Source organism: Choloepus didactylus, chromosome 18 (genome assembly GCF_015220235.1).
Source record: "Choloepus didactylus isolate mChoDid1 chromosome 18, mChoDid1.pri, whole genome shotgun sequence".
Classification (NCBI taxonomy): Eukaryota; Metazoa; Chordata; class Mammalia; order Pilosa; family Megalonychidae; genus Choloepus; species Choloepus didactylus.
This window is the reverse complement of record NC_051324.1, coordinates 70,484,785-70,510,869: the sequence shown is the minus strand read 5'-3', so window position 1 is coordinate 70,510,869 and position 26,085 is coordinate 70,484,785. Positions and strand designations below refer to the sequence as shown.

Genomic DNA, 26,085 nt, shown 5'->3' with positions numbered 1-26,085 from the left:
CTTGCCCTTGTGGGGCTCATTGCTGCAGGGGATGGGCTGAATCTACTTGTGATTGTGCCTGAGAGTCTTCCCCTGAGTGCCTATTTGTTGCTCAGATGTGGCCCTCTCTCTCTAGCTAAGCCAACTCAGTGGGTGGACTTGCTGTCCTCCCCCTACGTGGGATCTGACACCAAGGGTTATAAATGTCCCTGGCAACGTGGGATATGACACCCGGGGATGAATCTGGACTTGGCATCATGGGATTGAGAACATCTTCTTGACCAAAAAGGGGATGTGAAATGAAATGAAATAAAGTTTCACTGGCTGAGAGATTCCAAATGGAGTTGAGAGGTCACTCTGGTGGGCACTCTTACACACTATACAGATAACCCTTTTTAGGTTTTAATGTATTGGAATAGCTAGAAGTAAATACCTGAAACTATCAAACTACAACCCAGTAGCCCTGATTCTTGAAGACGTATATGTAACAATGTAACTTACAAGGGGTGGCAATGTGTTTGTGAAAGCCTTATGGATCACACTCCCTTTATCCAGTATATGGATGGATGAATAGAAAAATGGGGACAAAAACCTAAAGGAAAAATAGGGCAGGAGAGGGGGCGATTTGGGTGTCCTTTTTTTTATTTTTATTTTTTTTTATTCTTATTTTCACTTTTTCTGGTACAAGGAAAATGTTCAAAAAATAGATCGGGGTGATGAATGAACAACTATATGATGGTAATGTGAATAATTGATTGTATACGTTGGATGATTGTATACTGTGTGAATATATCTTAATAAAAAAATAAATAAACCAAGCGGAGAAAGCAACTAAGCAGGAACAAAAACTACGCGGGAAGAAGAAAACTTCATTAATAGCCTCAGACACATGAGAAGAGATTTCCTTTGTATTTCATGGACACAATAACACAGTGTTTAGGGAACAAAAAAGGGGAAATTAAAAACAATAGCTAAAATGAAAAACTCAATAGAATGGTGAGAAGAGGAAGAAATATTCTAGAAAATGGAGCAAAAAGGCAGAGAAATTGAAAATAGGAAAGAAAAGATACAAATAATAGAGTAGCAACTTAGAAGGTATGATATCCAATTATTGTACTAGTAATTTCTATACTAGTATAGAAAGGGAGAACATGGAGAGAAATCATCAATGACATGCATAATTTAAGAAAGTTTCCCAGAATCAAAGGACACACATTTCTAAATTGAAAGGACCACTGATTACCCAGCACAATGGATGATAAAGAGGAGAGTCTATAAGGAAAAACAATAGTAATTGGAAGAACTTCACTCTTCTCAAGAGCAACACTGGAGGCTAAAAGATAATGAAGCAATAATGTCAAATGTCTTTTAAAAACTATTTATGATCTGGACTTCTTTACTCAGCCAAACTTTCAATGAAGTGTGAGGGTAGACTAAAAGCTTTCAAAGGGTTTATCCCCCATCACACCCTTGTTCAGGAAGCTAGTGGAAGATGTGCTCCACCAACATTAAAAAGTAACCCAAGAAAGCCATGAGATGCAGGAAACATGAGATTCTAAGAAAGGCCAAAGGGAGTCATCACCAGGATGATGGGGGCGGGAGATTCCAGAATGGCAGCTGTGTGCTGTGTACAGAGGGCCAGGGGCCTGGGTGGGAGCAGGTCAGAGGACTCCAGAAAGGCCCTCTCCCCCAACAAAGTGGAATGAATAGAACACCCGATGCATCTGGACATCTTGAGGGGTTTAGACAGCCAGCAGAGAGTTTGGGTTTGAATTGGTGATAAGTATATGGAAAATGAAGCAATTGAACAAAACGAGATGATTACCTCTAAGAGAAAAAGTTATTCAGGAAAAAAAAAATAATCATAGATTACTCTGGTTAAGCTGTGAATAATGTTTGTATAATCACAATAATGCAGAATAAGTACTGAACTAACAAAATTGTGACCCAGCTAACATTGGGAGAATGGGGGAATACCTATATAGGGCAGAGTGAGGAGAGAAAAAGAAATCCTCATTTCCACAGTAGGAAATCAGTAGATAATACCTAAAACCAAAAAATGAAGAAGCAGTAACCCAAGAATGCCATTTAGAAACATTAAGGTAAGTGCCAAAATATTCAGCAAAAAGAGGTAAAAGTGGTTTTCTCTCAAGAGCAGGAAAGGGGGAAGGAGTAGGCCTGCTGTTTTCTATAACAAGCCTTGTGGAAACTATTTAAACTATGTGATTAATAACTGAGTAAACTAAAAAAAAAAAAGGCCTGGAAAATGCACAAGGATGTTAATTATCGCACTGTGAAAGATCAGAAACAACCTCAGTGCCCAGCAATGGTGGTAATGAAGTACTCTGCAGTCATGCCAAATGAAGATGCAGACATATGTAAAGGCCATGGAGGGAAGTCCACGTTACGTTGTTTTTTTAAATGATGGTTACATTTTAAAATATTGATATGCTATCAAAAAAATGCTGTGGTTATTTTCTAGATGTGCTGAGGAAGTCAAGAGCCCTGGAGAAGAAGCCGGCAGAGCTAAAGTCCACTACAGTGTGGAGTTCACCTTTGACACCGATGCGCGGGTGGCCATCACCATCTACTATCAGGCCACTGAAGAATTCCAGAATGGTATTGCCAGGTAAGGGGCCGAGAGACCAGGTGAGCGGTTTCCTTTCCAGACAGGTTAGAGTCCATGCCTTCTGTACTCACCTGGGGAGGGAAACATTCTTTCTTCCACCCAGGTGAGATCTGGCTCTTGAATTTAAGTATTCTTCTACAAAGCCCTACTTTTTTCACCTTTTCTTATTAAATTGTGCCATCTTGGTACAGTGGCAGATGGTAGTAACCCTTTAGGTCATTTGACACTGTTAAAAATATATTATTGTAAACCTACAACTTCTCTAATAAAAAAAATGAGGGAAAAATCTTGGAATAATAACACCTCCTTTATGGCAATTAAATGAGGTAATAATTATAAAGATGCTAGTACATAGTAAGTTGTCTCAATAAATTTCAGCTCATTATTATGTTTGTGGAATTAGGACTACTAATTACTTATTTATAAGTACTGACTCCCTCTCACCATCCCCTGTTGACTAAAAACACTTTTCCCATTTGTCTGAAACTGATGTCTGGCCTGAGAGCACACAGAAGAGAAACCAGAAGGCCTAGGTCTCAGGTTCTGGTGCTGCTGGTAACTTACCACATGACTTTTCTACAGCTAAACCTCAGTTTTTCCATGTGTTAAATGAATATTTATACACACACACACACACACACACACACACACACACATTAAACTACCTTTCTGTGGATGTGTGGATTGAATAGGGAGGTTTAATAGCATTATCAAGCAAGAGCAAAGGAAATGGATTGTAAAAGAGGCCTTTTCTTTTCTATGCCTAGAGCCTGTTGATAACTGAGAACAGGAACAAGTCAGAAGAAAGTGTCAGATCCTTCTGGGCTAGATGCTAATTTTTGCTTTGCTTCCTGCTTTGCTCAATAGTTACATCCCAAAAGATAACAGCCTTCAGTCTGAGACCGTGCACTACAAGCGCGGAGTATGTCAACAGTTCTGCCTGCCCTCCCACACCGTGGACCCCTCCGAATGGGCTGATGAGGAGGTGAGCTGCCTCTGGGGCCGGTGGGAATCCCCACCCACACTGGGCAGGGCCAGCAGCAGGGGGGCTGCCCAGACTCTGCCCAAAGGTCATGCTCACCTTTCAGCCTTGCAATTTCTCCACGTCCTTAAGAATTCATTTGCTATTCCAAAGTAGCCATTATCCTAGGATATTTTACGAAATCCATGCTCAGAGACTATAACCTACAAATTTAAAGAACTCTGCATGTATGAGATTTTTTTAAAGAAATTAACTTCAATTAGATGGACTTATGTAATTGTGAGATTGCTGCATGAAGGACGGAGATGAGGTTAATGCTTCATGACAGTGCCTGCTTTTGTGATGGATAACTGTTGCATTTAAATGTGTCAACTCCTCATTATTTTTTCTGTTCTTTTCTTTCCCTTTAGCTTGGCTTTGATTTGGATCGAGAGGTTTACCCTTTGGTGGTACATGCTGTGGTGGATGAAGGCGATGGTATGGATGGTTTTTGTCTTCTTTTGCTGTACACACTGCCCTTTTGTGTACATGGTCCTAGTGGCAGCTGTGGCCCCAGAACAATGTGTCTTCTTTGTGGGTATCAGCCAGGCAGTTTCCATATCCTCTTGTGTTCATGATTCTAGGTTCCCCCGACTGGTTGTGAATGGTATTGGGTTATATACTTCTGGTGACAGCCCACGACATTTTCGCTTGCTAGATTCTAGAGAATTAAGGAAGATAAATGGGCATTACGGTGTATTGTTTGGTTTTGTTCTTCTTCACCCATGTGCCTTTATTTCTTTCAGAGTATTTTGGCCATTGCCATGTATTGCTGGGTACTTTTGAAAAGGTAAGTGAGTAACTTCATGGGCCACACTCTATTATGACATTTAACTCTTTCTTTCATGTGACGACGTGTGTATCCCTTGCTTGCTGGCTGCCCGAGCTCAGCAGAATGTGTCTGACTCAGTGTGTGAAGCTGAGAGAGCAGCACACTGGGGGCTACACTGGGTCTAGTTCCAGCTCTGCCCCGACTTGCTGCATGACCTTCCACTCCCTCAGCCTCAGTCACCTCTTCTTAAGATGGAAGGGTTAGACTGAGTAATTGTAAGACCCCCACAGTTTAGAATTCTGAATTCCCCTGGGTTAGTCCAAGAACACGGATAATTGAGAGAAGTGACAACGGAGGACAGGGCATTTCACTGCCCTCCTTCCTTGTCCTAACTGCCACCTTTTCATTCCAGCACACAGATGGAACTTTCTGTGTCAAGCCCCTCAAACAGAAACAAGTAGTAAGTATTTCAGGGCTTGGACCGTTGGTGCCCCCCCTTTTTGTTTTTCTTGTTTTACTTTTTTTGCTAAGCATTCTTCTTCCTTGCCTCCACCCCCCCCACCACCACCACCACCCCCGTTTTTCAAAAAAGAAAAAGAGGGAGTGCTCCCGTATGTTAGAAACTACTTGGGTGACCTGAAAAGAATACTGATGTTTGGCATCTTCATTGTTCCATAATCATTGGTGTTGAGGCAGCCATCATCTCTGAGCAGAGGACTTGAGAACAAAAAGGACAAGACTTGTCTCCTGACAAATTTAGATTTAGGAAGGACTCTTTTTATTTAAAATGCTGGGCAAGAAACATTTCCAGCAAAAGTATAAAGTATCAGGGTCCAATTCAGGGCCAAATAAACCTCCTATCTTAATTTATCCCACCATTCATTTTCTAAAATTCGGTTTGCTGGCTATCTGCCCATACCAGAAGGATCAACAGATTATCTGTATGTCTGCCACAAATCCTAACCCCTAATGTGTGCCAGCACTTTTCTTTTCACTCTTGCAGAGGTAGGAGGAGATATCAGATTTATCACTAGAGTTAATGTGGTCATGGAGGATGAAGGAGAGGGCTGAGGGGTAGGCCATCATGCAGGGGGTATGGAGCACTTGGTTGGGAGGCAGAGAATGCTGTGGTCCAGATGCAAAAACAGGCCCCTGCAGATGGTGATAGATATTTGAAATTCTACGTTATTCATTCTTTTGGCTAAGTACTCTCCCCTCTTTTAATAGGTTCAATAGTATTCATTAATACCTCAGTATAAATTAGTTAATAATGTCCTTTTCAATATAATCACTAGGTGAAAACCAGTTTTAAGAGGGTCAGAGAATGAAACAGATCCTGAACCCAGGGTACTAGTAATGTGACCTCACAAGGCCAGGCCTTAATGAGTTCCCTCATGGGGAAGTCCTAGGAGCTGGAGGACCTGGATAGGGTGGAAGGGCTGGTGTAGCTAAAGGAAAATGTTTTATCTCTTTTCTTCTTGTTGGATTGGCCTTAGCAACAGACTTTGTAAAACCAGAAATTGGAAATTGAATTCAGTGTCAAGAAACAAGAGGAGGGCCATCTTTGGCCCTGACATGACCCAAGATAGTGGGAATAGGAGAGGGTACTGGAAATTGGGGTTTTGGGAAACAGGCCCAAGAGGGGCGATTTTGCTACAAGTTTGGAATGGGGCGGCTCTGGGCGGGGGGTGGGAGGTGCTCAATTGACCTCTTATTCAAGGTCTCGCCATCTCTCTTTGGTTTCTACATTTTTCCCTATCCTTTTTTTCCTTGCCTACTTCATCTCTTCTTTCTTTCTTCTATGCTTTTATTTTTATAATGTTTAAATTTAAATTTTATGATATAACTAATACTTATCGTATAAAGATTAGAAAATTCAGATAAGCAAACTGAGCAAAAATTACCTGAATTCCTGGGCCTACCACTCTAAATATTTTGATGCTTATCCTTCCATTCCTTTCTCTAGCCTTTCTTAACTGTCCATAATAGTGAGCTGTAGTACAAGTTTTATTGATGTATTTATGAAGTTTTTTGTTCTCTATTGAATATGAGTATATTAAACATTTGATTTTTTTTCCTATCTGAAAGAGAAAACGTTAAGTAAATAAAAGCATCCCGTACTTGCCCAGGCTTTGATTTTTTTCATTATGAATCAGTCGTCCTTGGTTACCAATGGAGAGTTGGAGCCGAGTTCCCACTCTTGGCTCTCAGTAGGGCCAGCCTGTCCTTGAACTTTTCTGTTTGCTCTTCAGGTAGACGGGGTCAGCTACCTCCTTCAAGAAATCTATGGAATTGAAAACAAGTACAATACACAAGATTCTAAGGTAAGTTTTATCCAAAATTTTGAATGTACCCTTTTTCCCAGGAGGCAGCATAAGACATTCTCTGACAAAGCCAGGATCTAGGAATTTAGTGTGGCAAACTCTGGAATCATTTAGGTCCTAGAAGGGCATTTTCTTGTTCCTCGTTTCAGATCGTTATGCTTATATCACTTTGGAAATGATCAAAAACAGGCTTGTGGATGGTTTGGGGTTGCTTTTCTCCTGCAGAGCTCTGTTCAACTCCATTTCCTGGCAGGGTTCTTTCATTGCCCTTTCACCTTTCCCTGTGTGGTCTCCTGGGTCTCATTCTCCAGCTCAGACTGTTGGAGAGGACCAGATCTGAGCCTCATAGGATGACTTTGCATGGTTAGTCCCTTCCCCTCCACTTTAGGTAGACATTTCCCCAGAATAAGTGAAACTAAGTATGTGAAAGCATTTGGTAAATTGTGAGTCCAGTATAGATGTAAGATTTTGTTCTTATTACTTGCCTCAGCTCTTCAGCCAAGCTGCCTTATGAATGAAGTGTGTGACAGGAAGGTCTTTGTTTCCCGGGCCAGGTGGCTGAGGATGAAGTGAGCGATAACAGTGCCGAGTGTGTGGTGTGTCTCTCAGACGTCCGGGACACCTTGATTCTGCCCTGCCGCCACCTCTGCCTCTGTAATACCTGTGCAGACACTCTGCGCTACCAGGCCAATAACTGCCCCATCTGCCGACTGCGTAAGCCCCGGGAGTGGGCGGGGGGGGGAGGCTGGGGTGGGGGGTGGTGTGTGCAGTGAGGATGTGCAGTTGCAGAAGACTGAAATGTGCTGCTTCTGGCAAATTGATGAACCTCTGTGAGGAGGGATCGTGGCTTCTGTCTGGGTTCTGGCTCACTCATCCTGCATCGGGATGTTCTGATTGCCTGTTTTCTTCTTCTTAGCTTTCCGGGCACTGCTTCAGATCCGAGCCATGAGGAAGAAACTGGGCCCCTTGTCCCCAACCGGCTTTAACCCCATCATCTCATCCCAGACATCTGACTCTGAAGAGCATTCAGTGAGTTACGCTGGGAACCGCGACCCCTAGTGAAGCAAATCAGTAGAGTCTCCTTGTTGGCCTTTCTCCCTTCCTCCCTTTTTTACATGGCATTTATCCTTGGCACATCAAAGTGTTTAACAGGCCGACTGAGATCACATTGTGTTAAATAAAACCAACCAAAATTACAACAGAAAATTGGAGAGTGCATCTTTCCTCCTTGGAGCTTGGTATCCAGTTAATATTTCCCACTCTGTAAAGCCTTCTGCCTGAGTTGGCATTCCAGGAGGACTAGCTCTGGACCTCCCATGAGTGATTGTTTTGGTTTTAAATACAATTTATTATCTTTATTTGAATCCTCAAGAAAGGTAACTTTTTCTTTCTCCCATTTCATGACTTCAGTGTCTGAGAGCTGAGTAGCTGAAATAATTGACTTGTTTTGTAATGTAATGTGACAGTCTCAGAGTAAAACCTTGAAGCTTTGCAACTATAGAATAGCAGATACTGTCTTTCTTTTGATTAATCCATTGATGGAAGGGAGTTATTCAGTAAATGGTATTGGGCTAATTAGTTAGCTATTTAGGGAGGAACATTCAATTTATCAATTTATTCTTTACCAAATAATAAATAAATTTCAAATGGAATAACTAGTTAATTATGTTAGAAAGCAAGCCAAATGTTAAAAACCTAGAATAAATTTAGATGATCATTTAGATGACTTTGGATGGGGGGTAACTTTCTAAGCTTAAAAGCAAAGGAAAACTACGTACAAAAAAAATCTGTAGATTTTTTTCCACATGAAGAATTTTAAAACTTCAGAAGTCTAAGAAAAATGAACAAATTAAAACAACAAATTGTTTTTTTAAATGTACTCAAAACATATGTCAAAGGAAAAGCTAATATCTTTGCCATAGTATAAAAAACAACCAAAAAGAAACCAACAGTAGATAAATGGGCAAAGGATATAAACAATTCTCCAAAAACAAAGAATAACTGCTTAACAATCTTTTAAAAAAAAGTTCAGCCACACTAAAATTCAGAGGTATGCAAATTAAAATGAAATACCGTTGCTCACCTTTCAAATTAGGAAAATTTTCTTTTTTAATGATAACCTATGCTTTGGTAAAGCACAAGATCTATTTTCCGAATCTGTAGAGATATCTTAGAAATGGAAACGTATCTTAGGCTGACCTGAGTGTTCTGGAAAATTGAAAGGGGAAAGTTATATATGATCAATAGACCAAAACAGCTTTTAGAATTAGGCTAGCTCTTTTCTTGAAGTGTATGATCTTTAAACCTTTGTTTATCAGTTTGTGCTTAGCTTATTCCTATACTTGATTAGAAATGTTTATGGTTTTGTAATAAGTGAATTGCAGGCATATTGTTTAAATAAAGATATATCCACTTCCATCTTTTAATTAAAAATACAAAAACAAAAGCAAGTTCTATGCAGCAGAGAAGTGATCAGATAGGCACTCTGTACTGCCTATAGGAGGGTGACCAGATAGATCATTTTTAGAAAAGTAAATGGCAGTATATATCAAGAGCTTAGAAACATTCATACCTAATAATATAAGGTCTAAATATTTAATAACAAGAAAAGAACCAGGAAAAAGAGATTTGTGCACAAGGATGTTCACCAAAGCACTGTTTCCAATAGGAAATGCTGGACAGAGCTCGGTATCCATGACTAGAACAGTTAGGAAACTTATCGATATTTATGAAAAGGTCATGTAATATGAACAGGTTTCAAAAACAGGAAAATATTTATGGTGAAATAAGCAGCTTACAAAATTATTATTTATATATTGATTATAGCCTTATAAATAGTAAAAAGGAAGAAAATACACCAGAATGTTAACAAAAGTTGTCTTTGGGTGATTTGATCATTGGTGATTTTTTTTTCCTTCCCTCTACTTTTATGTACTTTCCAAATTTCCATGTAATAAACATCAATTTCTATTATAATCAGAGAATATAAACATTACTAAGAAAAAGTTAATCTATAAGCAGGATCTAGAAATATGTAAATCTTTGACATTTTATCTTTCCTCTGCCTCTAATATAGAAGCTTTTCTTACCAGACCCCTAGACCAGATGTAAAAGATTTTTCATTGTAGAGTAAGAAACATGATTATGACCTAAAACAAAGAGTAATTAATTTTCAACCTGTCTTGGATTTCCTCTAGTCCTCAGAAAACATCCCACCAGGTTATGAAGTGGTGTCTCTCCTGGAGGCCCTCAATGGACCCCTTACCCCCTCCCCAGCGGTCCCTCCCCTGCATGTGCTTGGAGACGGCCACCTCTCGAGAGTGCTGCCTTCCTATGGCAGCGATGGCCATCTGCCCCCCATCAGGACGCTCTCCCCCCTTGACCGCCTGTCTGACGGCGGCAGCCAAGGACTCAAGCTCAAAAAGACTCTCTCCAGGTGAGTAGCCAGCCCTCCACAACGTTGGCCCTGGGATCCTTGACGAGATGCTTTCAGCCCGTCTTTCACTTCCTCGCTGCAGTGCACCTCCCGTGTCCCCAGGGCTGTCTTCCCTCCGGGCCGGTCTGAGAGCTTCGCATTCTCACTGCAACCTGCAGTTCGCCCTCAGAAGGTTATCCCACCCCTCAAGTGGTGCACAAGCACTAAAGAGAATTTGGATTAGACAAATATCATATATGTTTTCTTTTCTTTCCTTTTTTGGATGGGGATATAGGAAAGAGGAGGGTGAGCACCACGGACAGAGAGGCAGCGTCCTTAGGGTCACGCAGGCTCCTAGGGAGCATCGCTCAGTCAGAGGCCTGAAGGCACCTTGTGATCTCTGTGCCATGAACATTTCAGTCTGGTTAGGTGCAAAGTATACTATTTCTATGCAAAGCAAAGAAGGGTATTTTATAGATGAAAATACTAACACCCTAAAAATGCCAGTGGTTTTTCCCAAGTTCAGACAGCAAGTTATTGAAGGAGCTAAAGGTAAAACTTAGATCTTCTGAACCCCAGAAGAGGTCGCAGTTCATTTCTGGTGCTTTTTCTCACACCACCTTAGTCCTCCTTAAGGTTTGAATTTCTCCTCATGTTTCCGCCTTGTGATCCTCTTCTGTCCTTGAGGTCTGGTTAATTAGTACAGGCTAGGTTCTGTTATTTAAGTGGATATTGGAAACAACTGATTTTCCCTCTGGGCTTTGGCAGGTCCATTTCCCAGAACTCTTCCGTGTTGCCTGAGGAGGAAGATGAGCGTTCTTGCAGCGAGTCTGACACACAGCCCTCGCAGAGACGGCCTGCTCAGCATCTTAGAGAGGTAATTTGCTTTCTCCTCCTTTTCTTGGATGTTAGACTCCAGGTACTTTCCTTACACTTCTTCGGATCCACCTACTTTCATTCATTCAACCAAGTATTGGGCCTATATTTCTTACCATGTACTATTCTATGTGCTGAGGGTAGTAGCTGGAGGAAACTACCAAAGCCTTGCCCTCTTGAAGCTTATATTCTTGATAGCTGGGGTGGAGTGAGCACAAAAGAAATGTGTGTCAGGTGGTGCTGTGGATCAGTATATCAGATAAGGAAAACAGGGAGTGTCAGGGTTGGGGGGGTGGGGTGGGCTATTTTCAAAAAGAGGCCCAGAAGCAGAGACTGAAGGCAGTGAGAGAGAGCTCTGCAGATGGCTGAGACAAGAGCATTCGAGGCATAAGGAACAGCAAGTGTGGTAGGAGAGGAAGAAGACTGGAATCTTCTACCCTGTGCATACCTCAAGACTTGATTTAACAGAGGTTTATGATATCCCTGTTCTCTGTAAGGCACCGAGCTAGAACAGTGGGATATACCAGACAATAAAGTGGTCGCTGTCCTTGGGAGCTCATGGTCTAGAGGGGAGAGTATGTGCACAAATAACAGCATCATGTCAGGCACATAGTTGTTGTTCAGTATTTGCTGAATGAATGAATTTTAACTACAGAAAATAAGTATACCCAAAACAGGGACAATAAAGCGCTATGGCAAAAGATGTGAAAAATCATGTTAAATGGAGGAAATCCAAAAAAGTTATAAACGAGTAGCACTGGAGCTGAATCTTGAAAACTTTTGGACATAAAGGTGGGAGACACATTCCAGGTGGTGGGGAAGGTACATGCAAAGGCGTGCAGCTGGAAGTCGGATCTCTGAGCAGGCCAGTAACAGGGCGAGAGTGCTGTTTCCCAGAGATTCAGCTGCCAGAAGTGTGCCAGATGGATTAGCCAGGAGACAGACCCTTCAGCAGCCCAGGCAAGAGGTAACGCCTGGACCCAGGATTTTTTAAAAAGAAAGCCTGGAGAAAAGGGGACAGAATAAAGAGAGTCAGCAGGAGTTGCATCTGCACCTGCATCTGCACCTGGGATGGGGTGTGAAGTGATAAGTGGGGTGTCAGGATCAGAACGAGAAGACATGGGAGGAGTAGGTTGGGAGGAAAGATGATGTTTGTTTCAGATAGAGTTTGAAACAGCCGACATCCAAGCAAAGAGGTCCAGCAAACGGTGGAGCCTCCATGGCCTTTGTATTCTTTTGCCTTCAGAAGGAAAGCTGTTTATAATTCCAGGAAAACCTGGGGTGTTCCCATGTCACAGCTGCCGGGTGACCTGTGTCATCTGAGCTGCAGTCTTTGTACAGCCTGGCAGATGCTGTGCCTTGGGCAGGATATGCTGACTGAAGTCTGTACCTCCCCTGGGAGACGGTTATTCCAGGCCAGGGCTGGAGAGAAATGATGACAAAAGAGAAACTGGACTGCTTCTGCGTCCCCTAAGGAGGAGCTCTTACTCCCTTAGCTCCTGGTATCCCCTTACCTCCATCCATACCCACAGCCCCTTCCCTTCCACCCTTCTTCTAACATGTTTGACTTGAGTTTGCTCAGTTTCCCTTTGTGTCCCCTGCAGGAATGTGGCGTAACTCCAGAGAGTGAGAATCTTACCTTGTCATCGTCTGGACCTATTGACCAGTCATCTTGCACAGGGACCCCTATCTCTTCCACAATTTCCTCCCCAGAAGGTGCGTGAGGGAGCAGGGAGTGGCTCTGTGTTTTCCCCCCTTAACATAGTCTGGAACAGTCCTCATATTCTTTCCAGCATTGGCCTTGGGAGCAGCAAGTTAATACCTAAAGTGCATGACTAAATAGGCCCCAGTCTGAAGGGGAAGAGAGGCTCACTTTCTTAAGATGAGAGGGCAGTCTGGTCTGTAAGCAAGGGGAGAATCATTTGTCTTAATCCCAATCCTACCAAAAGGTTTTCCTTTAACCTTATGACAGGGAAAGGCAAATCCCTGGTCTCTGAGATTGAGCTCTGAGCGCTAAGATGTAAAATAGCAGAATCTTGGAAAGCAGTAAATGTAAAACCCTTTTTTAAGTGAGAGCAAGATAAGGCCCTTGCGCCCCTTGCAGCTTGATTGCAGGGAGAGGGCTCTGCTCCTCATTAAGCTTACAGAAAGCAGGCCTGACCTCCATTCCCTTTCCTGTTACTGATGTGCTGGATTTCCTCCAACCTGTGTCTCCAAAGACCCTGCCAGCAGCAGTCTGGCCCAGTCCGTCATGTCCATGGTGTCCTCCCAGATCAGTACCGACACCGTCTCATCCATGTCCGGCTCCTACCTCGCCCCCGGCACTGAGGAAGAAGGAGAACCCCTCCCTTCCCCCCAGGCTGCCAGGAGGCCCCAGTCAGACGACGGAGAGGTAAGGCAGGGGCATGGGACTCGCCCTTGCTGCTCTGGGCTGGGCGCACATGTCCAAAGAGCTCGGGAGGAGTGCTGCAGACAACGAGGGAGTGGGTGGTTCAAATCAAAGATTCCCTTCGGATGACACTTACCTTTGGTACCAGTTTTATACCAGAAATGACGTGGGTTTGGGCTTGCCCTCTGCTGTCACAGGAGCTTGCTAGGAGAGCCTGTAATGATAACTGTGCCCTTGATTTGTGTTGCTATTTTGCAGGCGATGCCAGTGGAGTCTCCAGATATCAACTTTGTTGGCATCCCAGTTGAAGAGCAGGATGCTGAGGTAACACCAATGGCAGACAGCCGTGCCTCCTTTCCCATGGATAAGAGAGCTGTTGGCACTGGTTGGAGGTGGAAATAAGGAATGGGGGAGCCATTACTTGAAGAAGGCTTCCTAAGTGGCGTGCTTAAGCTTCACTAGAAGTGGGATGTAGTGGGAGTGGGAGTAGCCCACACACTGTGGTCCAGGGACTGTCCGATAAACACGACAGTGAGGGAGTTGAGGAGGTAGCTCTTCCGTACCATACCCTGGACCTTGAGAACCGCTCCTTCATTCATGTAGTGTGCTCAGGGAGTATTTACACAAGGCAGCTCTGTGGCAGGCGCTTCCCAGCACTGGGGGACTTAAAGACATGAGTGGTGGGGTTTCTGCTTTCCCCCACCCACCGTACCCATCCAGGAGCCCCATCTGGGGTGGGAGACAGGCTCCCAGGGTTACAGTAGAGCATGGGACATGCCCTGAGCCAGGTGTGTGAGAAGTGCCAGGGGATGCCCAGCTCACAGTGAGGGCACCAGAACTTGAGCCACTTTCAAAGGCGTATCTCGGTAAGATATGGGATCCTACGTGGTTTCTGAAAGTTCTATGATCTTATTTTTTATTTTACCAATTTGTTATTTCTACCTTAGTGAAAGAGTATCGGCTAAGCTATAGCAAGGGCATTCCTGACAGATGATCCCAAGTGGACCTCGATAATGTGGCTCAGCCCTTGGGCCCCCCAGGCCGATTGTGCCTCACTGCAAAATCTGCCTCTGTCCGGCCAGGGACCCAAGGACCCAGCCTCCTAGGCATGGGACGCAGGGTGGGAAATGGAGGCCACTGACGTAGGCCCCGGAGCTGGGTACCGTCAAGATGATTGGTTCTGTCTTCAGCCAATCGATTGACTCATTTGTTGCTTTATAGACCCACAGCATCTTTCTTCTGTCCTAGGGAAATGACGTTCTAGAGGAAGAGGACGGATCACCCACACAAGAGGATGGTAAAAGACCTAGTCCTTTGCTCTTCTTATTTATATTTCTTTCCTGGGCATTCTTTAAAGGGTAAAGAAAGAATGGTCTGGTCTGACTTGGTGGCACTGCTCCCCTGCAGGCTTGTTGGGAAAAGGGTTGTCTTCTTGATGAAATATCAAACAGGGTTTCCAGCTGATCCCAGGGACCTTGCCAGCTCTGTATGGGACACAGAGCCAAGGATTGCATGGTAAGGACACTGCATAAGATACACAGAGTTGGACATTTACATTGAGAAAATTCTGAAGCTTCTTGGGCAACTCCCGTGGCTTTCTTCCTGCTGCAGCTTTTCAGCTGAGCCCACTCTGGCAACACTGAATGGTTAGTAGAAGCAGCAAAATGGCTTCTTCCACCTCAGAGAAAGGTCTGTTTGGCAGTTGGTTTGGTTTTGCTTTAGTGAAGAAAATGGTTGATATTACTGCAAAGCAGGTTTAAGGAGCTGGCAGACACATCAAAAGTACAGTCAGGGAAGCAGATACAAGCTTCGTTGGCCACTCAGCTTAGGCCGGTGTTTGGTGGGCTGTTGTCATGATTTTCTTTACCATAACTCAGGCCTTGAACATAGAGAAGGAATGACCTGCAGAGTAAGGAGCTTGGAAGAAGGGGCTGGAAAACTACCCCAGAGAATGGAATCCCACGTGTTTGGGAACCAGGTTCTCTGCCCTCTGCTGCTCTGAACGTCTGCCGCAGAGGGGCACTTCCAAAGCACACATGCACTCCAGCCTGGACGCAGGCCTGTCAGCAGGGGTCGTCCTAGTTGCTTCTGCTTTAGTGTGGCCATTGCTTGGGGAGTTTCGGGGGGGGTGGTGCATGTGGACTTGACAGCTCCCGCCTGGCCAAGTGCCCAAAGGAGAGGGTGCCTGCTCAGGCCATGCCTCCCTCATACTCTTGCATACCAGCACAGGAGGGAATTTTGGAGGTTCATCTGCTCAGTGTTTTCAGTGCTCAAGACTCCAGAGTCAACCTTTGTGACTGTCCCCCCCCCCACCCCCAGTAGGCCATTTGGTTCCACAAAGTGCAAGGTCGCCTGGTTACTTCCACCTGCCATTCTGTAGCCTGCACAGCAGATATGTTTTCTTCTCTTCCTTTCACCAAGAAATAAAAAGGGAGCTTGAAAACTAACTTCTGGAATTTTCCCCTTCCCTTCTTAAATGTCAGTAGTTTCTGATCAGTAACTTAAAAAATATTCTCAAAATGTCTCATAAAAAAGTAAATCATAATTTTGTGAATGTGATGATTCTGATTTGCGTTGCAAAATTATGGTGGAACCTAAGCCCTTGTCATTTTATGTGTTTGCCCATTTTGCAGAACCTTATGGTCATAAACACACCGACTCTTACAAGGACAGGCACAAGCATGAGCAGGGGGTAGCTTTTCCCAGCCGCGTTCTCATCAGCCTTCCCTCTGGCATAGTTCCGCTTGAGTGGTTCTGTTGAGCCCCTGTTCCGCAGCCCTCCTTGACTTATTCCAGAACAGTGGATGGAAAGGGGCCGATTAGAGAAACAGAGCAGGCCAGCTTTGAGAACACAGACACGCCCACACGATTTGACTCCTTTATTGTCCACTCTTTACCACTTATTATTGTCTTTTTTTAACATATGATTTGATTTTTTTTGTCTCCATCCTTAAGATTTTTATTTTAAGGACAGCAAATCAGAGAAAAACACAGCCAGCCCCTCTCTAACTGCATTAACTCCCTTACAGGCCAGAGGACATGCGCATTTCTAGGTATGGAGTGTGACAATAACAATGACTTTGACATCGCAAGCGTGAAAGCACTGGACAATAAGCTGTGCTCTGAGGTCTGCTTACCTGGTGAGTGGCAGTCTGCTGAACATTAACTTGATGGGAGACAGTTTCTCTGCTCTTACCCCTGCTCTCACCCTGGTACGCCCCATCTCCTGCCCTGCAGTTCCTGGGAAGAAGGCATGGGGTGTGCAGAGATTCTGGGAACAAGTTGCTAAAAGAAAGTGAGATGGCTTCATGAGGGTCCTTGAACTTTGTGCCAAGAGCATTCCCTGCTCTGGGTGAGAATATTAGGATAAGAAGAAAGGAGCAAAAATTCCTCTCCTTACGATTTGGCCTAGTTATGTTCCTGCCTGTCTACATCTTGTAGATACTGTGTCAGGTGGCCTGGTCTTGTTTTCGTGAGCGGGAAGTTTGAGTCTTGGAGAGCCTGAGCCCTTTGAAAGAGAATCCGTAGCTCCTCAGTAAGAAATGGGCTGAAGTTAGGATCAGAGAGGAATTTAAAAGCTAACATTTTGCAGGCCAGTGAATGGCAAACAAAATCCAGTTGCATTGTATGTTCTAAATTTGAATCCTAAAGGAGAGGGCAGGGGTTGAGGGTGACGATGCTGCCTGGAGCCCTAATTCCAAATTTGATCCAGATTGTTAATGTGCCCGTATTCCTTCTCTGGGCACTACAGTAGATCCAGGAGGATCGCTCAAGGAGGACCCGTGGGAAGCACACTTTGACCACAGGCTCCTATTTCTAGGGCTCCAGGGATCACTTCTCTAAAGCCAAGTCTTGCCCAAGTGGACTATGTCAGAATTTCCCATCCTGGTTTTCCTCTGGAGATTGCCCTTCACATTTTGTTGTTTGTAATCCTCTTAAACCTCCCTGAAATGAGGACTTACTTACACGTCAGAACAGCCACATCATGGGTCCAGTGCTTTACTCGCTCGGCGAAGTGGCTGGAGTAGTCGAACGTCACCACCTCCTGTGGATTTGCCACCTCCCCATCAGCCCTGTGAAAGACATGGGTTTGTAAGACTCGGGCCCCACGCAGGCTTGTGGCAGTGGAAGCAGTAATTCTCAGGAGAAGCTTTCTCTGGCCTTTCAAAGGCCCCTTCAGCCATCTTCCATTTAGTTTGTCCTGGGGACGCTGCCCGGGTCTCTGTATCTTCAGTGAGACCAAAGCGGTGATGTCCCCCGCTGCTGCTCCTGCCTGGGGCCCGGGGTGGACGCCTCCTGCCTGAGCGTGGCGACAGGGGCACCGACCCAGTGGCAGCCTCCCAACCAGTCAGGCCTGCATTGGTGCTGCTGGGTCCAAGCTACACTTCCTGCCTTCCCACTCCTTACCTTGCTTCTGTTTGTCCATTTGTTTTTCATGTCTTTTTGCCAAATGTAAATCTGTCTGTCTGGTTTGTTTATTTTTAAACTCATATGTGTTATCTAGACTTCATATGAAAGTTCATGTTCACTCTGTGCCAACACTATCCTTCCTGGCTCTGCTTAGCTCCCAACACCAAGCTTGCTGGACGTGCAGATGTTTGGAAACCTCTTGCTTAGGTTTCCACTCCTAACTGGCAAGAGCCTGTATTCAATATACTAAGATTTTCCTAGAAAAATACTTGTGAGAATTAATTCCTATTCAATAAGAATAAACAGGAATTCCTCTGTGGCGAGGATTATGAGAAGGATTTGTTTTTAATTGGCCTTCTTGGTCAATAATTGGGTGAAGACGCTATTGGTCTCTGTGCCCTCGCTCGGCCCTGTCATGGTGGCTGTACACTGGCCATCCTCTCCCTGGGCTTCAGGGGAGCACCTGAGGTTCCTGTCTCCTTCAGGGGGCTCCTCTATCTCCCACTTTTTTGGGTCAGGGGCAGCTGCTGGGAATTGTTTTCCCTGACAGTGCTGGTAGAAGTTGAGCTTATTCCTTCTGCTTCCTCCTCTTCCTAAGTCTCTCCAACCAACCTGCTTGTTGATATTTATTCCACTTATGGGATTGGGGGAGGAGAGTGAGACCTGGAAGGGAGGAAGAAGCCCTGGGGTTCCTTATGGATCTCTGGGGCCAGCCATGGTAGGATTTAGCTCGGTTCACGGTTTGATCCAGACATGAAATCAAATGCCTGTGACAGAGAAGGACCCAGATATAAGCTCTTTAAATGTCCCAAGTAAGGTCTCCGAGGCCCTTAGGGAGAGGGGAAAGGGCATCTGCTCTCTTGGTAAAAATGTTTCTCTGGTTCTGCTGTTAGTGTCACATGGGTAGCAGATGGCTAGGGAACTCTATGGAAGTATTGGTCAGGTTAATGACAGGAGTACCCACTTTGGTAGGTTTCCGTGGACTAAATAGGCCTTCTCACGTTCAGCTCTAAGTTAGAACTTCCATCTTCCAACTGGGATACCTGTAGGATGGCTTGGCTCCTCACCGTACTTGTGGCCAGCTGGCTTCTCGTGCACTTGGTCTCTGCTTGAGCCTGTTTCCTTCTTCAAGCGGATGCCCCTCTCTTCATGGAGGGCCGATGAGAAGCGGGGCCGCAGGGAGAATCCCATGCTCTCCCTGGGCCATGCACCCCTCCCCAGGTTCATGCGCGCTCTGCCAGAGACCCAGCCGGTATAGCCAGAATGCACAGGCTCCCATCCTCACCTTTGTTGCCACACTCGTGAGGTGCTCAGAGGACACCTGTGTCATTCCAGCTCTTCCTTCCCTAAGAAGCTTCTGGCTCCTCTTGGGCCCCAAGACTGAGGATAGATTTCTAGTTCTTCATATTGGGGAGAGGTATATTCTGAGATTGCTTATGAAAGGTTCTCAAAGGCTGCAAATCCAAGTTGACAGATGGTAGTGGTAAGATTAGAATTGGAAGACCACACAAAGTAAATGTGGTTCCAAGGAATTTGATGAGATATTACCCAGGTGGCAGGTTAGTGGTTGGGAGACCAATAATAGTTCTGTGAAAAGGCGCTCTGGGTAGTGCATATGACTGAAGGAAACAAAGATAATTCGGGTTTGTTAGTGGAAATACAAATATCTTCTAAATGATGGCATTGTGCAGCGTATCCAGTGAAGCCTAAAAATACTGTGGAGACCTGAAATTTAGCTCACTCCTTCCTCTCCCAGCCTCATAACTAAAGACTAAGGTGCTAAAGAAAAGTCTACATTTCATGGATACTAAGGAAAAATCTGAGTTAAGTTTCTCTTTCCCCTAGTGAGAAGCTGTATAAAGACAGCTGAACTAGTACAGCCCTTAAATTTAGTTAGTGGTTTGGTAGAGGCCATCAGCCCAGGAAAGAGGAGGGTGGAACTTCCCAAAATGTTCTGTGGGCATCTACCTCTAGGGTTCTCTTCATGCTCCCATTTCTAATTCCCCAAACTACGAACTGACTAGAAAACACCTGTATCTTAATCCCTGCATGGATTTTAAATCTCCAAGCTTGTTTTCCAGCTGAAGGGCGCTGGATTCAACCACACAAAATGGTAGCACTCGCTCCAGGAAGCCCTTCTCAGCAATTCCACGTTTCCTTTGGAAGGAATCTGGGCTCGCCACCAGCCAAGGCGGAGGAGAGCAGCAGCTGTGGGCTCTTTGAAGTCCTTGTCGGGAAAGGGTACCTCATGGTCGCTGCTAAATCTCTCCTCACCACACAGAGTGTGTCGAAAAGCCAGGAGCTGAGTCTGTTCCAGAAGGATCTGCTTTTCGGCTCTGGTTAAGTGTTCTCTAGTGGTGGGGTCTGTAGCAAGGACTCCCACGAATTCCAAGTCAGCACAGCCTCGCAGTCCCGGCATGCTGGTGGCAGCGGTGGTGATGGCGGTGCTGCAGCTCTTGTTTTTATTTTGTGCGTGCTTGTGTGTCTTCTCTCTCGTTTACCATTTGCTTTTGGTCTTTCCTACCGAACAGCCGCAGTTCCGGAGTCCTGCCCCATAAACATTGAGGAATAGGTATGAGATCTACCAAACTGTATAAATGAACAAACAACTCATTTTATTTGGGGACTGCTAAACTTAAAGGCAGTATTGCCTTATGTTCATCCTGTCACACTTGGAGTGCCACCCAGAGAGGGGAAAGACCAGACCCCAGTACCCCCAGGGAGTAGAGAGCCCCAAATTCTGTGTGGGTGTGAAAGATACCTAAGACTTTCCTATTCCACTCAGCTCCAGCCCTTGGGGTCCACCATCATGGACCCCTGGTAGACCCACACCAGGACCTGTATGGGAAATATGCAGTCTGCCCCTAAAGGGCTTTGCATCCTAGGCTGGCCTAACCTTGAGGCTGAGCCCAGACATTTGTGAGGGGTTCCCCTCAAACACGTAATACACTGAGTCTCAGGAGCACCCTCCACAGTTGGTCTGTCCTGGGATGGATCAGGCCCCTGGCTGGGTTCTGGGGATACAGCAGTGAGTGAGACACAGTCCCTGCCCATGGGGAGCTTCCAGTCTGATGGAGGATTAAAGGATGAAATGGCTTCTGTGCAGTGTGAAAAGTAGGGTAGTAGTTCAGCGGGGCACAGAGGAGAGCCACCGGACCTCATCTGACTGGGGGGTGTGGTGTGTGAGAGGTGAGGGGGGCTGGGAGATGACGCTTGGGAGGCCAGCGGGGCCGGAAGATGAAAGGCTTTCTGGTCTACCCCAAGGGGTTAGGTCTTTATACTGAGAGCACAGGAAGCCAAAAGGTCCTGCCTTACCCTGAGAAGGATCTCTGTAGCTGCACTGCAGAAAATGAATTGGATGAAGCGTCTGTGGGCTGGGAGAATGACGCAGGGGAAATCAGGTGAGAGATGATGAGGGCCTGAACAAAGCCTTGGTGGGGGCTGTGCTTTTCCTACCCCCACTGAGCACATACATGTTGGGTACTTTGCTGAGCTCCCCTCCCCCCCTTATCTCATTTAGTCGTTAATAAATCAAAGAGGTAAGTACTCATCTCCCCTTTGATGGATGAGAAGACCCAAGCTCAAAGTAAAGTGACTTGCCAAAGATCACACAGTTAGCCAGTTGTAAACTGGGATTCAGGTTGGTCTGACTAGAGACTTCAGACAATTAGGAAGTGAAGAGGGTGACAGAGCGATGATGGGGTGAGCCTAGAGCACGAAGGAGAGAGAAGCACAAAGGAGGAAACCTGGATTTCTAGTGTGGGCAGCTGGGTACTCCTCATGCAGGAACGGCCATGAATTTGGGAGAGGGTGATGAGTTTGGTGGGTGTGGTAGCTGTGGGACCCCAAGACTCTTGGGTTAGCGTCTCCTGGTGTTGATGGCACCAGCTGACAGCAAACCTCATCCTGCTGCTCAGATGAAGAGAAGCAGATGGGGGTGGGGGGTGCTGGAGTCATCACTGTCCGCCCACAGTACGCCTGTCATTCTGTCCCTGGCACTCTGCTGGGTAGTAAGTCACTTCATGCCCCCACCCCTGCTCCCATTACAAACACAGACACTTGGGGCCCACATTAGCATACTTCTCTCACTCCCTCTGCTTCCTGCCCATGATGAAAATTTCAACTGGACCCAGCTTCTTTTTCCTGATCCATCACAACATATAAGGCAAGCTTCAAGAGCAAATAATTAAGATCCAAAAGTAGATCCTAGGGTATGTTCTCTAAACAAGGGACATTCTGAGTGCCGCTCTCTGTCAGTGGGTCAGTGGCAGTGGCTGTACCTAGCTAGATGGGTCAAGAACAGCCCCCTGGACCTATTGGCACCTACTTTTCCTGATTCTTTGTCTCATATGCTGTGGCTCACACCCTCATGGGGAGTTCAGGAAACATGCCTCCTTCTAGCTTCCGTGCTGAACTTCTGGGCTGCCTTGCAGGAGACACCCTCCAACCTGGCCAAACATCTGGCTCCTATAACCTTCATTTTCTTCTCTCCAGGTACCTGGCAGGCTGATGACAATGCGGTCAGTCGTAGGAGCACCCAGCGCCGGCGTTTATCATCCAGCAGCCTGGAGGACCCTGAGAACCAGCGATGTGTGTGGGGTCCCTTGGCTGTCTGAGGAGCCCCAGCCCCTGTGCCGGGGCTCCCTCCTGCCCTCACTTGACTGCTAGCTCCTAGCCATCCTCATCAAGACGCCTGGAGACTTTATGCTCCTGCAGAGCTGGATGTGAGGTCAGCCTGCTCCTTCTCCCAGCCACATCTTTTGTAACCATGTTCCTTCCCCTCAGAAGAGACCAGAAGCCCTCCTTTCTCCTTGTGGGCTGAAGCCACTCGAACTATGGCTCACGAGACCCTTTACCAAGATTCTGGGTGTTTCCCCATATCTTGATCTTCAGGTGGAGCCGAGGTCCACGTGCTGGTTGTTTCTTGCGCATCTTTTTTCTCCTTAGGGGTAGGCCAAGCAGCCTCCATTTTGAGGCTCTGTTTCAAACACCCATCTGGCATTTTCTGGCCTGTGAATCCTCATAACCAATTTGAAAACTCTAGTTTGGGGTGAGGTTAGAGGACAACTCCAGTGAATAAGGAGCAGCCACAGCACACTACAGTGGAGTTCCCTCAGAAAGAGTTAGGAGCTCCTTTTAAAAGTACAGGCTCAGCGGTGGCAACCAAAATGTTTCTTCCTCCTGGTAGCAGAGCTAGTCTCTTTTTGCCCGTGTGCCTGTCTGCTTAGGAAGAGACCTTGGATTCGAGAATCCCCCAGTTAAGATGATGACCCTTAAGAAGCGCCTTCATGAAGGCCTGGGACTCCAGCTGAAGATTACATTTCCAGAAACATGTTTTTTGACCACTTTTCTGTGCCAGGCGCTGAGTTGGGAGTTTTTGTCTGTTAGCACATTTCATCGTCACCCTAGCCCTGCGAGGTGGGTCTCTTATCCCCTTTGCCTCTGTCTCCTTCCTTTTTTTGTCAGTAGTTGAAGAAATAGACTTAAGAGGTGGGGCCCAGTGAGTCTCCAGTTCATTCCCAGGAGCCCCAGAGGACTGATGGAGAGCGCTGGGCTCGATCCAGGCAGCAGCTGGGCCAGCAGCGCCGCTCTAGGAGCCCTCTGGTGGGAGCCAAGATCCTCCTCTCCTTCGTGTCTTCCTGCCTCCCAGACCCGCAGAGCAAACGGGAAGGAGAAGTGCCGTCGCCTTGGCTGCAGCAGAGCTATCCACAGGCTCTCCTCTCACGGACTTAGGGGATATTGTTCAGATCATGGCCCCCCACCTCCCCACCCCAGGGTAACGACATACAAACAGGAACTTGGAACAGCAAGGCCAGACTGAGCCTTCAGGTGGCATTTCTTTCTCGACACTGGCGTCCTCAAACGATCCCACCTCGCTCTTGGACAGGTGCTTTGTCTGCAGGCTGAAGGAAAAGCTGGTTGTTCAGTGGAGCATGAGATGGTTTGAAAAGCAATTAGACAGTTGAGACTAGGAGAACCTTAGGCTACACCCTTTGCTAGGGTTTTGTTGCCCTAGCAGAGCTTTCCAAGGCCAGTGCCCAAGGGTCCTTTGTGTCCCTGTAGCTGCAGAGTGCAGGGGGGGATGGTGGTGGTCCCCGTGGTGCCCTGGGGAGGGGAGGGCCGCTGTCCTGGCTGAGTTCCCACATCCACCTCTCTGACATACCTCAGTGGACTCCTTGCCTTGCAGGCCCCTCTTCATCTCCTTTCCTTCCCCCTTCATTTTCACAGTCCCTTTCATATTTAAGATTGAAACCAGTATAAGTTGAGCAATAACCCCATTCCCTATTTCCTTGAAGTATGAGCAGGAGGCACTTACACACAGACCCACCTCCTGTCCCCACAGGTGGTTTTCACAGCGTGGTGTTACCTGGGAGGGCCCCTGGGGAGGAAGCTGAGATGAAGGAGATTCCGGTAAACAGTAGCCACTGAGGCCAGGAACCCTAAGAGGAAGCAATTATCTTCACCCCTTCTTTGAGGATCTGTGACCTTCCCTGCAGGGTGTGCTTCTCAGTCCTTTCCCAGGACGAGGTTGGGGAAAATTCCTGAAGGAATCCCAGAGGGAGCCTGGCCTTGACTCCTTTCTCCCTTCTCAGCCTTTGTCACTAGATGGAAAGTGTCTAGGTTAGAAATGGCCCTTCACTCCCTGTTTCTTAGATAGGGTCCTGTTTTCTCTTTTTTCTTTTTTTACCTTTTTCAGCAAGTGGAAACTTCCCTTCCAAAGGGCCTGGTCCTCAGTCTGCCTGATCAGGGCACAGGTTGGCTGCCAGCCCCACTGCCCCAATCCATCATCCAAAGGAGGCAGTCTTATTTTGTAAGCATTTTACCCAGAGAGGATGAGGAGGCCTGGCTCCTCACCTAGGACACAAATGCTGGGGCCAGAGGCTCCTTCCTGCCACACTCGGGTCTGAGCTCTTGCCGTGGCCTTAAGGATGTGCACTGGGCCTGGCTTTCTCACAGAACCATTTTTTTCCCACTCCTGCCCTGTTCATCCCTCCAGACTTTATACCCATGTTGGGAGCATCTCCTGGGCACAGACCTCACGCTTTAAGCTGAGTCACCCTGGAGAGAGCTCGGAACCTGTCCACCTGAACTTGGCATGCTGGTTCCTCGTTTTGCTCTCGGACCTGCACACCTGGTGTGTGCAAGTGTGTGTATCCTGTTGGTGCCATTTGTGTACCCTCCTCCCTCCCTGGAGTACATGCATGGCACACTACAGTGGGGACACCAAGGATGCAATATTTATGGATTGCTGCATGATTCTTAAAAATGAATAAAACTGTTTACAAGGGAAGGAGAGCTGTTACCTAAGAAGCTGGCTTATTTGTGAAAGTTTCTGTCCATCTTTCTCCAGCACATTTCAGTATTTTTGCTCAAGAGAATCATAAGGTGGAGGAGTGGGACAGGCCAGGGGTAGGGAAGGACACGACCTGGCTGGGAGTTAGGCGCCATCTCTGGGTTTCTGCCTGGCTTCTGGGCAGCAGTCTCACCACCCACAGCCCCAGGCCTGCTGCTGCTGCCGGTTTAATCCGAGACCTTCCAACAGTGCTGCTCCTCCATAATTAAAGAGCAGGAAAGCTGGTGACAGGAGGGAGGCTAGGGGGCAGGGCAGAGGGAGGGAGGGCCACAGTCCCCAGTGTCCCTCCACTTAGTCTCTGTCAGGTAAAGGTTGGGGGGAATTAACAGAGAGTAAGTGGCCCCCCCAGGAGGATTTGGCAAATCCATGTTTTTTCTGAGTTTTGCACACGGGCTCTGCTTCCTGTAAGCTGGAAAGGGGAGAGAGCGATACCTCAGAAGCCTCTGGAATGTCAGCTTCCTGGACCAGGCTGAGGCTAGGAGTCGGGAGGGCGCCCGGCCCCGGAGAGAAGAGGGGAGGCTTACCGGGAGACACGGGCTGCCCTACCCGCCTTGGTGTGTCTGCAGTCGGTGTGGCGTTTCTGCGGGTACCAGCGGCAGGTGGCATCGGAGAGTCTGACCTGCCCGCGGGGCACCAAAGACGACACTCAGGGTGGGGAGGGAGAAAGGCCGCAGAAACATGAGAAAGTGCCACTCGCATCCCGGAGCAAAGGAAAGAAAACCCCAAGGATACGGTTCCCGAGCCCGCGCCCAGCTGGGTCCCGGGAGCCGTCGACGCTCGGAGCGGCCCAGACGGGAGGGGGCGGGGCGGGAGCGGCTGTTCCCCGGGGCGAACGGATCGACGGTGGTTCCCGCGTCCTTGGGCGGGAGCGCGGGGACGCGGGACCCTCGGGCGGGAACGCGCGGAGCTGGACGCA

General features: G+C 46.7%; 1 protein-coding gene and 1 long non-coding RNA gene across 4 annotated transcripts in view; one reads left to right on the top strand and one right to left on the bottom strand.

The window, feature by feature from the left end:
• RNF157 (ring finger protein 157) overlaps positions 1–25,123 on the top strand; it is a 117,354-nt gene extending 92,231 nt beyond the window's left edge. For 2 of the 3 annotated variants that reach the window (XM_037809311.1, XM_037809313.1), the window contains exons 4-19: positions 2,462–2,608; positions 3,476–3,593; positions 4,001–4,067; positions 4,376–4,419; positions 4,814–4,861; positions 6,654–6,725; positions 7,280–7,439; positions 7,642–7,754; positions 9,923–10,161; positions 10,909–11,017; positions 12,621–12,732; positions 13,236–13,408; positions 13,664–13,729; positions 14,654–14,702; positions 16,435–16,545; positions 22,310–25,123. In XM_037809311.1, coding sequence (XP_037665239.1) covers positions 2,462–2,608; positions 3,476–3,593; positions 4,001–4,067; positions 4,376–4,419; positions 4,814–4,861; positions 6,654–6,725; positions 7,280–7,439; positions 7,642–7,754; positions 9,923–10,161; positions 10,909–11,017; positions 12,621–12,732; positions 13,236–13,408; positions 13,664–13,729; positions 14,654–14,702; positions 16,435–16,545; positions 22,310–22,431 — 1,750 coding nt within the window. In that variant the 3' untranslated portion in view covers positions 22,432–25,123. Of the gene's footprint in view, positions 1–2,461; positions 2,609–3,475; positions 3,594–4,000; positions 4,068–4,375; positions 4,420–4,813; positions 4,862–6,653; positions 6,726–7,279; positions 7,440–7,641; positions 7,755–9,922; positions 10,162–10,908; positions 11,018–12,620; positions 12,733–13,235; positions 13,409–13,663; positions 13,730–14,653; positions 14,703–16,434; positions 16,546–20,346; positions 20,388–22,309 lie in introns of all 3 variants that reach the window. The other variant, XM_037809312.1, reaches the window with a different exon arrangement.
• LOC119513864 lies at positions 5,182–26,081 on the bottom strand. The gene is made up of 5 exons (XR_005212703.1): positions 25,694–26,081; positions 17,372–17,478; positions 16,543–16,690; positions 6,523–6,685; positions 5,182–5,553 (listed from the first exon to the last, which is right to left on the bottom strand). It is a non-coding gene; the product is annotated as an uncharacterized LOC119513864 (long non-coding RNA).
• Positions 26,082–26,085: the final 4 nt, after the last annotated feature.